General features: G+C 38.0%; 1 protein-coding gene across 1 annotated transcript in view; it reads right to left on the bottom strand.

Annotated features, from left to right (window-relative positions):
• The window catches only part of PKHD1 (PKHD1 ciliary IPT domain containing fibrocystin/polyductin), a 425,169-nt gene that overhangs the window by 39,054 nt on the left and 369,368 nt on the right, over window positions 1-16,747 (bottom strand). The window contains exon 60 of the mRNA XM_089918628.1: window positions 1,544-2,558. Within this exon, the coding sequence (XP_089774754.1) occupies window positions 1,544-2,558 (1,015 nt within the window). The remainder of the gene's footprint in view (window positions 1-1,543; window positions 2,559-16,747) is intronic.

Raw genomic sequence — 16,747 nt, 5'->3', positions numbered from 1 at the left:
TTCCGTACATACTAGTGTCCTGTAAGGAAGAGGAACACCAAAGACAGGTAAAATATGATACATAAACATTAGCAAAGTTTTCATTTGGATATGTTGCTCTACGTATAAAAAGGCAATCAATGTATTAGTTGAATATTCCTTAAAATGTGAAGGTATGTCTTTTTGTTTTGCTTTTTACTTTATAGTGAATACCACATCCACTGGAGATGGTTGTATAGAAGTAATTAATACCCATTAAATATTAGTTGCTTATTTATTAGCACTATGACAAATACAGTGAAAAAGCAGCAAGAGAATAATCTAAAACAATATGAGCATTCTAAACTTTCACTGAGTAACACAGCTCAGAATCTAAATAATTTTTACCTATTTCAGGGACCCAACATCAACTATATCAACTCAAAACGTGCATAGGTTTGAGCTTATTTTTCCAGTGGTGATGACAAGCTTGCAGGGAATATCCATGTTTGAATCTTCTGAGTCCTCTATAGCCAAGCAGCATGCATGTGTGAAACGGTTAGTTTATACACGTTTTCTAAGCATTATGGCAATTTCATATTGTCTCTCAGTTTGCAGTATCATTTCTGGTTCTTTTGTATCTGCTAAAAATTAGAGCTTGGGACTCTAACAGTCTTGACCTTGTGACAGATGTCTTAGATGAACTTGGGCTGGACAATTCATTTCTTGGGTAATACAATGTACAAAAAAATTGAGAGTCATTTATACTTGCCTCCTCTTATTGTGTACTTCATGTACTTCTTCATTTACTAAGCTCGGGGAAATATTCAGCTAAATTTACTTCTGAAGTGTGTAGTAAACATTGATCTGGTAAAGAACTTCAAAATACAAGCTTGTAGAGTCAGAATAGCATAGCACAAAGGATGTTATGGATCCTACACAGGTCTGTGCCATAAACATAGTTGGCAGCAATTATGTTCTGCCTCACGCAATTTGACATCCTTTCAGGGCTTTATAATCCTAGGTTAAATAAAACCCAATCAGGGTCACGGCTTTAGCTTAGTAAACTCCTGGGCATCCCTCCAAAATGTTCCTAAATATAAGTCTCTTCCCCAGTCCCTACAGGCAGTATTATTAACAACACCCTGAGTACTCAAGTCTTAGCTCATAGCTCTATGGAATTGTGATAGATAGTGTTTTTGTCCCATAAGGCAAAGATCATATCTGTTTCACCTTAGCAAACCCAGAATCTAGCCCACTGCTTAAATATGCATTACATGATAAATGAATGAACAAGCATATTGAAAACAAGTTGCCTTAGAAAAATCTCTTCCTCCATGTTTTTCATTTTAAAGTACCAAAATAAAACGTCTACATCTACCCAGGAAATAGAATAACCATGAAGACTACAGATTTAATAAAGAATTTTAAAATTGAGAATTTAAGTCTATAAGTGGCTCTTGACATTTTTATTCTTATCTTAAAAAGCAGACAGGTTATGTGACTCAGTGTAAGTAGGCTGACATTTGCAATATGCATCCAAGAAATCAGCTCTCATTTAGAAGTTATTATAATTAGTACTTACCCATAGCCGATGACTCCCTTTGACTGAGTCACTAGTAAGGCCCCAATAGTCATATTCAGAACATTCTCTAGTACTCCAGTCTGTTGAGCAGTGATAACCTGGTGAGCCAAAGTCTGTAATTTGTTACTTGATAAGGATGGAATTACTCCAGTGTTCCTTACTGCTGGCAGATCACCAATTTCAACGACCATCACTTTTGAGATAGTTTCCATAGTGGTGGGTGGTAGGACTCTATATGAGCTCATTTCCATCATGAGAAGTCTACGCTGACCAACTCTATCATGACTGGCACAAGTCACAGTTGGGCAATTGCGCTTTCTCTTTGCTCTACGGTCAGCCATGGCCTTTAAGGTTGCTTCATTACCAGGCATCTCATGAATAAACCTGATTTGGTCTTGGCTAACCTGCAAGAAGTCAGTTAGTCTTTCAAGGGTCATCATTTCCCAGCCTTTTTCTAGAACTGAAAACATCACAGTGAGGGCCAAATGAATGGAAACACCTGAGCGAATTTCAATGGGCTCCTCTCCTTGTAGGACAACATACAAGAGGTTATCCATGATGCTGAAATAGTTGGCGCCAATAGACCCATTCAGCAGTGAGGAAGTTGATCGAACCTGAGTAGGTGTAATGAATCTTTCCCCTAAGAAAACATTCGGGCTCTGGAGTTCATGGTAGAATACAGCCAAGAGGAGCTTGGAGGTACTTTTGTTCCCCAATAGAAAAAAACGCAAAACTTGAGGAGTCTGATCCACAAAGCAGACCTTGGTGATTTCCTTGGTGGGTAAAATGGAATAGAAAGCAGATACAGACCCTGAAGTGGAGCAGGGAGTATTGGCATTTACGCTACTGAAGGTGTCAACAAAACCACTAGTCACAGATACAACTGGATATAACTTTTGCATTGCCCAAGTGGCATCAGCACTGTCAAGAATTAAGATCACTTGGTCAGTCTGTTTGCAGATGTAGCCTTGTATCAGCGATCGGTATGTGCATTTCTGCTCGTCTCTAAATGTGCCTATAAAATAAAGGAAAATAAACAAGTGACGTAAGAACCACAATCTCTCAAAGATGATTTACAATCCATCACTCTCACCATCATCAGTAACCTCAGGAAACATTTACTGAATATTCAAGTGTGAGAATGCAAAAATTCTTGGGCAAAATATGGAAAGATACAGCTCTTTAATATAATTTAAATTTATATGTTACATAATATGCTATTTAAAGTTAATAATGGGCATACTAGCTAAGTGGTAAAAGAGCTGAATAAACAAAGTAATTAAGAAAAAGGAATAATCACTAAGGTCTACATAATGGAAAAAGGATAGGCGAGAAGAGGATAATGATATTTGAGTCAATGGGAAAGAGGTAGATTGAGGGGGCGGGAACAGAGATTTTATGGAGGTATATTAAAATTGAAAAGGTATATTGTAACCAGATTGTGAAATAGTTTGGATGTCAGACTATATAATTTCCTCATACTTTTTCTCTAAACACGAAGAATAAAGAAATACAACAGGCGGAGAAGAGGAAAGTAGTAATTTGGGGAGTGTTGACATTAAATAGAGCCCAAGTTGAGGATGACTGCAGCTAATGAAAACATTTAAAGAAACAGCATTATTCACTATTCCCACTATTCCTAATCTTCCTGTCTATGAACCTAGAGTACTTCCTGTTCTGAATTCAAAGGTATATGTTACCTTCCAACCAAAAAAAGTTCCTTTGACTTTAAATTAATAGTCACAAAATTGTCTTGTATTGTTTTCTACATATTTTAATTTTCCTTACTGCACGTTCATCTAAGTAGCCTAAGGACTGGAACCAAAAAAAAATCAAATTATTACTATGTAGGATGTACTACATTTGAGCATGATCTAGCCTCCTTCTGCATCCTTCCTTCCATGTAATATGAGAAGAAATCTGTGCCAAGCAAAAGTACAGTGAGGTATCACCTCACACCAGTCAGAATGGCCATCATCAAAAAGTCCACAAACAATAAATGCTGGAGAGGGTGTGGAGAAAAGGGAACCCTCCTACATTGTTGGTGGGAATGTAAATTAGTGTAGTCACTATGAAAACAGTATGGAGGCTCCTTAAAAAACTAAAAATAGATTTACCATATGATCCAGCAATCCCACTCCTGGCCATATATCCAGAGAAAACTGTAATTTGAAAAGATACATACACCCAATGTTCATAGCAGCACTATTCACAATAGCCAAGACATGGAAGCAACCTAAATGTCCATCGACAGATGAATGGATAAACATGTGGTATATATATATATATACAATGGAATACTGCTTAGCCATAAAAAAGAATGAAATAATGCCATTTGCAGCAACATGGATGGACCTAGAGATTATCATACTAAGTGAAGTAAGTCAGAGAAAGTCAAATATCATATGATATCACTTATATGTGGAATCTAAAATATGATACAAATAAATTTATTTGCAAAACAGAAGCAGACTCAACAGACATAGAAAACAAACTTATGGTGACCAAAGGGGAAGAGGGGAGGGAGAAGGATAAATTAGGAGTTTGGGATTCACAGATACAAACTACTATATATAAAATAGATTGAAAAAACAAGGTCCTACTGTATAGCACAGGGAACTATATTCAATATCTTGTAATAACCTATAATGAAAAAAAAATATATGTATAACTCAATCACTTTGCTGTACATCAGAAACTAACACAACATTATAAATCAACCATACTTCAATTTAAAAAAAGAGTGTTATAGGGCACTGAGGAAAGCTGAAAGAAGAAAAAAAAAATCTGTGCCAAAGCTGCCTATGGTGTCAATAAACTTAATTACCAAAATGCTACTTCAGGAGTAGGACACACAGTTTACCTGAACCTCAAAAATAACAGCAACAAAAGGGTCAAAATTATAAGGAAAACTGTAAAATATTTCAAATGGAATGATAATGAAATTTTAGCATATCAAAACTGTGGGATGTGGCAAAAACACTGCTTTGAAGGAAACTTATGTTAAATGCTTATATTACAAAAGAAGAATTGTCTAGAAGTGATGCCTTAGGTACTCCCTTACAAATCCAGAAAAAGAGCAAAGTAAACCAAGAGTAAGTAGAAAAAAAGGAAATGATAAATGTAACAGCAAACGTCAATGAAACAGACAACAAACAAACAAAAAAGAAAAAACAGAGAAAGTGAACAAAGCTAAAATTTCGTTCTTGGAAAATGTCAACCAATTGATTAACCCCTCGCTAGACTGATCAAGATATAAAGGAAGAAGACACATCACCAATTTCAGGGATGAAAGAAGGATTACTACTTCAGATCCTACCGGCAAAGATTAAGAGACTCTTACAAACAAACTTTATGCCAACAAGTTCAAAAACTTCGATGACATAGGCAGATTCCTTGAAAACTGACACAAAGCGGAAAATTCTAATTGCTCTATGTCTCTTAAATCACTTGAATTCATTAAATATGAAATTGTTAATCTAAGTAGAGATTTAATTATAAAATATTTTTTAAATGGTCACCTATACACAGTGTGTTTTTCCCCTGTGGTAATATAATATGGAAACGCTAATGTGAAATCAAGAATTATCTTCCAAAGCATGGAACCAGTATGAAGGGGATTAATTAATTGCACGATCTTAATAGCCATGGAAATTTTGCTTTGAGGCCCTGATACATCAATCGCTACTACAGGTATATCATTTTCAAATGAGATAGTAAGGTAGCCTTTCCTCATGGATTATCCTCAAATCACACTAGTTCCTCTTTTCTAAACCTACTGCTCACTCTCCTTTTTACACACTTTTTTCAGCCATGCTGATGCCATTGATGAATCGTTCACATTCCATCCAGTTTTATAGATCTCTGACTTTATTTTTCTTGCTTCTCATTCAGGAGTTATAAGGTCTTTCATAGTGGCCTCTGTAGATTGCTAAATTCTTGGAACTGTACCTAAATAAAATACTTATTCTCTTAGTTGATATGATTCTCAATCATTCTCTGCTACTAACTAACTATATGTACTTTGATAAATTACATAAACACTAGGAACCAATGTCCTTAAGGTGTTATTTCTCAAGGCCCAAGGCCATATCTCATATTTAAATTACCATAGGGTTTAACATCCTACCTCAAACACAGTAGAAATTCCTTAATATGTATTAGTTGATTGACATGTAATGTCCTTTTCAAAACTCCTATTCTTCAAATAATTTTTATCTATTATTTCCAGGTGTCTAGTTATAAGATTATTATTCTATAGCTTGAATGCAGTTTAAACCAACTCATCACAAGAACAGAGTATACTACAGAAGGGCATTGTGAGAATTGCCCCTTGAATTAATGTTAATATTTGATAGTGTTCTGTGAGAGATCCAACCATTTCACATGAAACCATAAGACTAAAATTATGGCTGATTATGTTTATATGAATCTTCTGCTCTTGAATCACATAATAGATTTGTCCACACTCAAAAAAATTCTGTTATGACAAAGCATTTTTTTTCTTGGCTGATTCATTCATTCATTAAACAAGTGGAGGAAGGGAGTGAAAGGTTGGATGAGCCTATGAATGAATCAGGAGAACAATGTGTCTTCTGCAGACGGTAAATAGAATGTGCTGGTGGATTTGCTGTAATGACTGAGGCAGCAGGGATACTAAGGAAAACACACCGTATCCTTATATTCTGTAACAGTGGCATGGAAACTATCAGAGGGGTCCTCCTGATAAGACAAAACTTTCACACAGTTTTGTCAATGGGAGACTCTGACTTATTGCTTCAACAGGTCTTAGATGGCCAGAGGGTGGTCATCCCATGTTGTTGCAAATAATATATAATGGTTGCTTGGGAGAGCTTCAGATAGAGAAATATCTGACAGGAAGTCCATAGACTCATGGGAATGGTACCTGGAAGGGGTATGGGATAAAACAGGGATTAGAATGCCAAGAGGAAGACTTGACCTCACTACAAAGATACCCTCAAGCTATAAGGTTGGTGATCCTTCCTTCCTTCCCTTTTTCTTTCCTCCCTCCCTCCCTAACTTCCTTTACCTAAAACTTTCTAATAGCAAGTTTAATTATCCGTAGTTTGTAGATGGAAAAACCGACTCACAGCAATTATGATTCACACAATTACTTAGTAACAGCCATGAGGAAGAGGAGGAAGAGAAAAACATATTTTTTAACTTCTACATGTGCTTTTGGCAAAATAAAATGGAATCCAAATAGCTTCATTTGGGGACTGTATTTAGATGTGGGGTCAGCTGTGATGATTAACCCTGTGGGAAGGGTGCTGTATAGTCAGGAGTTCTCTTAACACAGTCTATTGACAGGAACTCACGGAAAGGTTTTTGGTTATTTGTCAAGTCACATATTTGGCAAGAGTCCATTTGCTTCTTTTCTATTACCATTTGGCCTTTTTAATATTTTAGCATACTTTCCCTGAAGTATAACCGTATAGCCACTAATTTAACAAAGGCAATAGACTAAAGATTATCAGCAAGTCACATTATGTAGTTTTGTAGCCAAATGTGGAATCCTGGTGTTCATAAATAAGAAACTTTACTTTTATTTCTCCAAAACTTACCAATGACTAAGAGACGGTGGTTTATTGGTATCTTACCATCAATTTTCCTATTTCACCTTCAGAGTTAATCAATTCCGGTATTTTAATTTTGATGTGAGGCAAAAATCAAGCATAGGAAAGCAATGCCCTGGGATTCCAAAGCTCCTACGTGGGTGCAGTTCTTCATTGTGGGAGAGAATTGACATTAACTCCTTAGGAGAGGGCTACACACACCCAAACACATGTCATGTCCCCTCTCCCAGACACAGCTGGCAGCACCAACATGGACAGTCTAGCTTCCCTTCTAAATAGCGATCCATCTCTTCCTTCCCTGGGTTTCTCTTCCTCCTACCTCTCTCCATTGGAGAAGGATGTAGTTTTCAGTAATGATTCTCTTTCTCACTTTTTTTTGTCTTTTCTTTTCTGATTTCTCCAAATGGCCTTATCTGCCAGTCACAATTTTTGTGGTCTGCAATTCTGATCACTTTTAAATGAAACCCATGCTGGCTTTGGTAATCATAATGTCATTTACAATTTACCACTAAGCACGTTTATTCAGTTAGTAGCACACTGGAGAAAGAGAACTCCATATGAACTCACCGTGAAAGGCCTAATCTGATTATTTCCTCATGCAAATCCAGGCAGGGGTGCTTGTAAGAGGGGCTGAGAGAAGAAGGGTGAAAAAAAAAAAAAAAAAACCACCAAGGTCTGGCCACAGCTGACTTTCATAATCAATGTGAATAGATAAAGTGACCCAGCCTGTCAGGGGCAGCCACCCAGTCGCCCCAGGGCATTCCTCTCCAGAAGGCAAGAGTGGACAGGACTTAATAAATGCTGAGTGACCAGTGAGTATTGGCTTGGCCTATGCTCTTTCATTCAAGATGGACAAGACCAGTGATAAAGTCCAGAAGCTCCTCTCTAAGTGGGGGAAATTAGATGAAGCAGGTCGTATGTGTGTGTGCATGTGTGCATGTGTGCACTTGTTTCTGTGTGTACTTCAACATCCTAAAATATCCTAGACATACAATACGCTCTGTCCGCCTTTCCCTAGATTGGAAACCGTGGACCTAGAAACCAGAAAGGAGGAGCGTTAGGTACTCCTGGTAAAGGAGGAAGCAGAGGAAAAGGTGGGTGGGTATGTATGTGAATGTGTGTGAGTGTGTGTGCACTCAGGTTGCTTCCAGGGTTCTAACAATTATTAACTTTATGTCAATATTTGTCCTTCCTGTCTTGAAATGAGGATTTTCCACTTCATTTCACATTTGGAAAGAAAATATGCCAAAGGGGTCGTCTTTGCTAGAAAAAAAAATTAAAAGAAAAGGAAAAAGAAAAAATTTCTATCCTTTATTTAGAAAAATGGATCAGAAGGAAAGAAAGAAGTATTTTAAAAATAAATGTTTTGACTCAAAGGCACATGGATTCCTTCCATCTTCCCCATTTCAACAAAAGAGAAAAATTTATGTTTGAAAATAGCAGATAGCAGATTTTGACAAAAGTATAGCAGATTTTGACAAAAACAAAATATATAATCATTCTCTTATTTTCAAGAAATGAAATCATTTACAATTCTTTTCTGTCAAACAACATTTACACCTCATTGTTTCTAATTTAACAAATATAAATGGCCACAGATCAAATAAAGTGAAGACAAGTTGAATTTATCCCCATTTATATAGGTTGTCATAGACCTTCAGGCTATGAGGAATGAAACCCCAAAATCCGTGTTCCTAAATGTACAAATGGAGTAACTGAAATCTTGCAAAGAAATATTAAAGAAAATATGTATTTAGTCATATTAGCAATAATAGAGGAAAACTATCTACCTTTTGGAATGGGGAATTCAAGCTAAAAACTAGTTGAGTCTCCTTGCATCATTCTCAGTGAGGAAGACACTGTAACAGCTGGTGGTTGGCATGGCGAAGTGACTCCCCGTGTTCAGGAGTCAAGAGAGGACAGAAATAAGCCATAATTGAAAAGAGTATAAAAAAGGAATGTACATATGTGTATAACTGAGTCACTTTGCTGTATAGCAGAAATTAGCACAACATTGTAAATCAACTATACTTCAATTTAAAAAAAATAAAATTAATAAAAAGAGAGATGTCTGAGCATGAAGACAGCTCTAAACGACAAGATACTGCAGAGGTGCGAAAGGCTCTTAATGACGAATGCACATCTAGAGGGGTAATGGGCTAACAGACTTCAGGAGCTACAGATTCTAGGATCTGTGCCCATTTTTGAGCAATCTCACCAAAGTTCTTGAACTTGAGTCTATTTTCCGTGGGAATACATATTCAAACTAATGTGAGAAAAATGGAAAACCACATAAGACCAACCATTATATGAAGCAAGGATGCCTGTAAGGCCTTCTGTGAAAGGTCCTTCTGTCCTTACTAAGTTCTCTTGGTGAATATTTTGAAATATTTGTTCCCTTTTATAAAAAGTGTTACTTTGATCAGGAGATGAAACTACTTTGAATGCAGTGGTAATGAAGATGAGGGAGAAGGTCAGATATGTATCAAATAGACCTTTCTTCTGAATCAACCATCTTTCCTTTTTCCTTTTTCAAACTAAAAAAAAAAAAATCTTAATTTTGGTGATGGAAGTCCATTCAAATTAATTCTAGAGGACTACTTTATATGATTTCACTATGTTGAAATGTCATTGTCTATATTTTGCTTGAAATAAGTGTCATAGAAAATATTTTTGCAGTTTTGTTATTTTATTTTGGGTTGTGTTGGGTCTTCAATGCTGCACGCAGTCTTTCTCTAGTTGTGGCGAGCAGGGGCTTCTCTTGTTGTGGAGCACGGGCTCTAGGCACGCGGGCTTCAGTAGTTGTGGCACTCGGGCTCTAGAGCACAGGCTCAGTAGTTGTGGCGCACGGGCCTAGCTGCTCTGTGGCATGTGGGATCTTCCTGGACCAGAGATCGAACCCATGTCCCCTGCATTGGCAGGCAGACTCCTATCCACTGAGCCACCAGGGAAGCCCAATTTTTGTTATTTTGTTGTATCATGATTTCACCTGCAAACGTCTACAGGTATGGTCTCAATTATGATTTTTATTCAGTGAATACTGCTCTGAAAACAGCCAATGTAAATCTAAGTTCAGGAAGCACAGTTTTGGGGGCAAGAGATCAGGTTTTCCTGTTAGAGAAACCTGCATTGCGTCCTGGCTCTGCCACCTTCCAGCTGCAAAACCACAGGCAGGTTACATAAGTATCCTCTCTCTGACTCAGGTAACTCATCTGTAAAAGTGGTTGAGAGCAGTTCCCAATCCACAGGCTGATGAACAGCATTAAATGTGATGATGCACGTGCAGAGTCAGGAACAAACACTTGCTAATATATACAAGCTGTTACATTCGCCATAATTTAAAAAGGAGTATTTTTAAAAATACTTTTTGCACTCTCCTCTTGCTTTTTTTGGCACTATCCTTATCTCCAACTAATGACATTTGCCTCGTAGGAGTCTAAAACAGCACCTATAAGCGTTGCAAGCATTCACAATAAAGGATTTTGAAAGAGACAAGTTACAGGTGAAGAAAACACTAAAATGTGGGCATAAAATCCTGTGATTTTAGAAAATACAGGTCAGAAAGAAATACATGTATACACACATACATAGGTATGTGGGCACATGCACACACATGTGTCTCTAAGCAGGACACCTATTTTTTTCCACTAATCAAAAAATAAATTAAAACCTGCAAAATTCAAGGTGATTTCCCTTTCATCTAATCTTTACTTTTCCCTTAAATACTCATATAAGTAGAGGACTACTTTATATGATTTCATATACTCTCCACCCCATTCCACCTTTTCTCGCCACCCTCCTATTTCTTTTTTACTAGCAAACTTTGCCTGCCAGCTTTGAACAAAGTGATGTCCATGGGCTATATTAAAGGAAGGGACAGCCAACAGCCTTCTTTACAAATACAATTCGGGCACACTCTCTCCCCAGAATGATAAACTTATCCCCACTCCAGTCCTCGGCGTGAAGCTAGAGCAGTAATTCTGTCGGATGCCAAAACTGAAATGGATGTAGCCATGCCATGCCCAGCTCTGAGCTGCGGCTGTAATGAGATTTGAATGGGAAACCCCGGACACAATAAATCCGCACCATATGTGACCGTTTCCTGTGTCAGTTCCTTTCTCATAACCAGTGGAGACTTTTTTTTTCCCTCTCATGACCCCACACCACGACTCTGAAATCCTTCATGGCTGCTTATGGGCCGCAGGCTCTTTCCAGCAGTTGTATAAATAAATGACTTTGACAGCAAACATCATAACAGTTAGCAGTAATGTGTGTTCGCCACAAGTGCCTATACTGCTCAGTGGAGAAATGGCAGAGGAAACAGCTTGTTTTGTCACCTAAACAAAAGTAGTTTCATTTGACAAGTGGTGAAAGAATTAGTCAAATAAACTTGAAATCCACTGGGACTATTTTTGCCAACTCCTCCTGCCGGTGAAATGTTCCCAGCTTCTCAATGCCCATGACTCATGAGAGATAAATCCCCCCCCTTTATTCTGAGATAAGATCTGGGCTGGGAATACCAAACCTCTGGCTGATATTTTGTATTAATCTGCTTTGCAAGGCAAGACTGTCATGTATGGGAACTCAGTTACAGCAGGGGGTTTTCAAGGAGGCTTGTGGCAGACAAACCAAGGACACTTCAGGTGGGAGGTAGAAGAGGTGACAGTAATGACCCAGCTCATTGATTACCTGTTGACAGCAAACTGAAGCCTCTGAGTGCTTCCTTTTCTTTCACATTCCCTTCATTCCAGAAAGAGAAATGTCTACACCAGACAGTTGCTGAAAGAAAGGGGGTTAGCATTTTCCCTGTTATCTCCACAGTCCCAGGAAAATGAAGTTGCCTCTATTCAGTGAATCTGTGGTCAATTTAGATAAACACCAAAACAGCACAGATTTTCCTACATGACATGGATTGATTGTTTATAAGTCCTTAAATTTTGCTGCTTCTTCACTGGCGTCTCAATTCTAATCCAATTGTCCCAGCTGTGAAAGATGTCAGAGCACAGTGGTTATTCCTACAGTTGCTGGTTATTTATGGATTCTGGTGCAAACTGCGGTGGTTCAAATCTTGGTTCTGCTACTTACTCTCTGTGTGATATTAGGCAAGTAACAACTTCACTGTGCCTCAGTTTCCTCCTTTGCAAAGTGGGAAGAAAAATGGAGTGGTAACAAGCTCATAAGGCAGCTGTGACGATTAAATGTATTTTAAAAGGTTCAGAACAATGCCTGGGACATAATCAGTGGTATTATTATCATTATTATTATTCCAAACAAAGAAACTTAGACAATAGTCTCTTTAGAAACACTAGAGCTTTTCTCTATAATAGCTTGATATTGGCAGTTAATCTGAGAAATGAAATTTGAAAACATAGCACCTTCAAGTAAATTACAATTAATTTCAAGGTATAGTACAACAGTACTTTAAATAAAAATATCATCTGGACCTTGAAAGTACTTCTTTTACATGTAGGTTATTCTCACTCTTTTTAAGTGAGTGTCATGGTCAAGTAACCTTTGCCTTTAGAATCTTCTCATATTCAACTGAAATATCACTGATTAGGAGGACGAAGGTTAAGGGCTATCACCAACTAAGGGATCTTAGTTCAGGTATATGTTTTGTTCTCTGTTTTTTATCTTTTTGAAATGTAACTATTAAAATGGCTTACTGAAGTGTTTTGCTGTCTGATAATATGCAAAAAATGCCCTAAAGTTCTAGAAGATATGGATTATAATCAATATGAGCAGATATTTCCATGTATAGAGAGCCTGCTACCTGTAAATAGATTCCTAGTGTCTCTGTTTTAACTGACAGATCCACTTGAATATACATTTCTCTATATCTAGTCAAACTCTTCCTATGGAGAAAAGTCAGATATATTAATGAGTTGAAGTGTGTAAAAATAAAGGCACTCATTAAGTTTTGCTCTTAGAGCAGTAAGTACCAATAAAACTTAAAAGAGGCGAGTCAACGGAAGGCACGGAACCACTTGACTTTATAAAACAATGGTGAACCAGGAGGGGGCGAGGTGGGATGAGGTTGGTTTGATTTGGGGAGGGAGGTAGGTTTTGCTAGAAAACCAGATACATAAAGTGACATCATCCTGTGGTACAATGGGTTTAAGTGAGACTCCATCTATAGTAAAATGAACCGAAAACCCCATCTGTCACTGCTCCCTGTGACCAGGCTGCACTGCAACATCAGGAAACTTCTCAAAAACTGGCCTGCGAGAAAATGACTTGTCCCCTAGGCAATTTCACTGTTGAGGAATGTCATCTGATACAATGCCTCTCTTGCTCCTTCCAAATCCCTTTCCAAGGTCTGCTTCCAGGGTGCATATCCTGACTCACTTTAGGATCCCCAAAGGTGAAGGCACATGGCCCCCAAGGCTGCATAAACAGAGCTGGGCAGCATCCTCTTTGACTACCCAGCCACTTTCACCTCCTGTTAAGGAGCAAATGAACACTGCACCTTGTAAAGTCTGATTTTCTGAGTTAAGGAGAAAATTGAGGGGACAGGGAAACTTTAAAAGACCTGTAGGTTTAATCAAGCATTGTGGAGCTGTGAAAATAACTGCTCAGCTATTCATCATTTTCCAGGTATGTGTGTGAACACATGTAAGGTCGGGCTTACCTTGGGAAGTTACAGGCTTGTACTTCCCCATCCTCTCGTGGTTGAGTAGAATCATTAGTTAGCCGTTAGTCATTGAGCAGAGGTACCAAGTGTCCCTTTGGGGCTATGCAACTTAAGTGAAACAGCTGGCAAACTACAGGCCATAGGCCAAATCCAGCCCACTGGCTATTGTTGTAAATAAAGTTTTATTGGAACACAGCCCATACTCATTTGTTTATGCATTGTAAACTACAGTAACCTCTGATTTTGCACTGCAGTAGCAGACTTGAGTCATTGTAACAGAAACTCTATGGCCTGTGAAGTTGAAAATATTTACTATCTGGCCCTTTATAGAATATATTTGCCAACTCCTCCTCTAAAGAGTTCCAAGTTTGTCGCTAAGACAGTGACCAGCTAAGTACAAGATGAAGGTTGATTTCTCAGACTGGGTCCCTGCCAACCAGAGATAAATAAGAAGTATAAGCAAGAAATAAACCTTGGTGGTGTTTTTTTTGAGGTACTGAGATTTGCAGAGTGTGTGCTATGGCATCCTAATCTAGCCTACCCTGATGGATACAGCATCTTTGCTCTTCTCATATGTATCCTTTTCTCTGAACATACATAATATATCCAGCTTTAGGGAAGCGAACAAAGAGCATAAAAGGACTTTTGTTGTTGTTGTTGTTCCTCAGGAGACAGGATGAGGACATGAAATGTTTGAATTCTCAGTTAACGTTTGGCCTAGAACTTTCTAAACATAAATATTCTTTACATAATTGATCCTGATATTTGCTTCTAATACCTGAGAATCAATCTTCTCTGTTAAAGCTCCTTGAAAAACTAGTCCCCTGGATCTCTGCAAATTTACTTTCTTTGCCATAAAATTTCCTCAATATACTGCACAGAGAAGGTTATTAACGTCATTGGGGGGAAAGATTTCCATAAGCCCAGAACTGAAATGCTCGTGTCTTTCAGAATGAGTTCTTGCATTTGGGCTTTAGGAGTTTTAATATGGGTGAAAAAATGCATACAGATGGCCCAACTTGCTCATTTTGCTATATCTAGATCTTCTCCTTTGGAAGAATAAGAAAAGGTCCATTTGGGGGGCAGAAGACAACATGGTCCTTTTCAACTTCACAGAAGGACAAGTAGGGTGGACAGCCTGCTGCTCTTTGGAAGCAAGAAGTGATGGAGACACCTTGAGAGCATTGTGTTCCTGGTGTCAGACACTGAAAGGGGAGCCAAGGGGTATCTTGCCAAGAGAAGTGCTGTGATCAGATGGAGAGAGACACTGGAGTGAAATGTCAATTCCAAGTTATCTTCTTCCTATTCCTGGTAACCTTTGACAATAGACCGATCACTATGCACCTCAGTTTCTTTATCATGCATGCAAAACAATATACATGGATATTGACCTACAGTGAGATGGCATAAACGTTAATGCGCTAATGTCTAGGAAACGTGACAGGGGAAAACGGGTTGAGAGAGGAGGCAGCCACCCAAGCAATCTGCTCACCGAGGGCAATAAATAGGAGCCAGGAGGGAGAGTGGATGGGAAACATGATCAGGTTGACCAGACACTGTTCAGTCATTTGAACAAATAAGTTGTTAGGATTCTTACAAATAAGGTAACAGACCAGGGCCTTGCAGGTAAGCAACTTCCAAGTCATCTTTTAAATTCAATGTTTCCTTTTGAAAACTGGTGCAACACAATTCAGCAAGGTGAAAGTGTTTTAAGGACATTTTGGAATTCAACTTTGAGTAACAAAACATAGCTAGATTACTGAGATGCACAATTGGCACCAAATAGTCAGACAGAAAAATAGTGCAAGTGAACTTATTTACAAAACAGAAACAGACTCACAGGCATAGAAAACAAACTCATGGTTACCAAAGGGGATAGTGGTGGGGGTGAAGGGGAGGGAGGGATAAATTAGGAGTTTGGGATTAACACATGCAAACTACTATATATACAATAGATAAACAACAAGGATTTACTGTATAGCACAGGGAACTATATTCAATATCTTATAATAACCTCTGATGGAAAAGAATCAGAAGAAAATATAGATATACACACATATATAGGTCTATAACCGAATCACCTTACCACACACCTGAAATTAACACAATATTGTAAATCAACTTTACTTCAATAAAAAAAAAACTGAAATTTTCATCTCCCTTTTAATTCTACCCTTCCACTTGTTTACCCTATCTTGGAAAAAAAAAAATTCAGACAGAATGGCTTATTTATAGCAAAGGCTTTACACAAAATGGGAGACAAAGTAGTGGCTGGAGCTATGAAAACAGGTACTTCAAAAAAGATCTACAAATGCCAGCAAACACTATATACAAGCTTAACATGAAAAGGATAACAGATTAAGCAAAACTTTAGTTATACACAACCATACATAAGATTTTTTTAACATCTTTATTGGAGTATAATTGCTTTACAATGGTGTGTTAGTTTCTGCTGTATAACAAAGTGAATCAGCTATACATGTACATATATCCCCATATCTCCCTCCCACCCTCCCTATCCCAACCTTCTAGTTGGTCGCAAAGCACCGAGCTGATCTCCCTGTGCTGTGCAGCTGCTTCCCACTAGCTATCTATTTTACGTTTGGTAGTGTATATATGTCCATGCCACTCTCTCACTTTGTCCCAGCTTACCCTTCCCCCTCCCCATGTCCTCAAGTCCATTCTCTACGTCTGTGTCTTTATTCCTGTCCTGACCCTAGGTTCATCAGAACCATTTTTTTTTTTAGATTCCATATATATGTGTTAGCTTTTATAAGCAGTTGCATACTGTGGTTTGCATATAGGGATCCTTCAAGATAATCTCTTCAATTTGGATGAAGGTTGGTATAGAATCAGGAAATCGATAGCCATCCTGAGCATTACCTTATCATCTTGGATTTTTGTAAATTCTGGGGGCAGGTGGGTGACGGAAAGAGAAAACAGGAAAAGAATCTAACTTTCTAGTTCCTTCAT

The sequence above is a fragment of the Delphinapterus leucas genome, chromosome 10, assembly GCF_059928025.1.
Source record: "Delphinapterus leucas isolate spDelLeu-1000000601 "Yukka" chromosome 10, BTC_Dleu_Yukka2, whole genome shotgun sequence".
NCBI classification, from domain to species: domain Eukaryota; kingdom Metazoa; phylum Chordata; class Mammalia; order Artiodactyla; family Monodontidae; genus Delphinapterus; species Delphinapterus leucas.
Note: the sequence above shows the minus strand (reverse complement) of the source record. Positions and strands in the feature narration are given on the sequence as shown.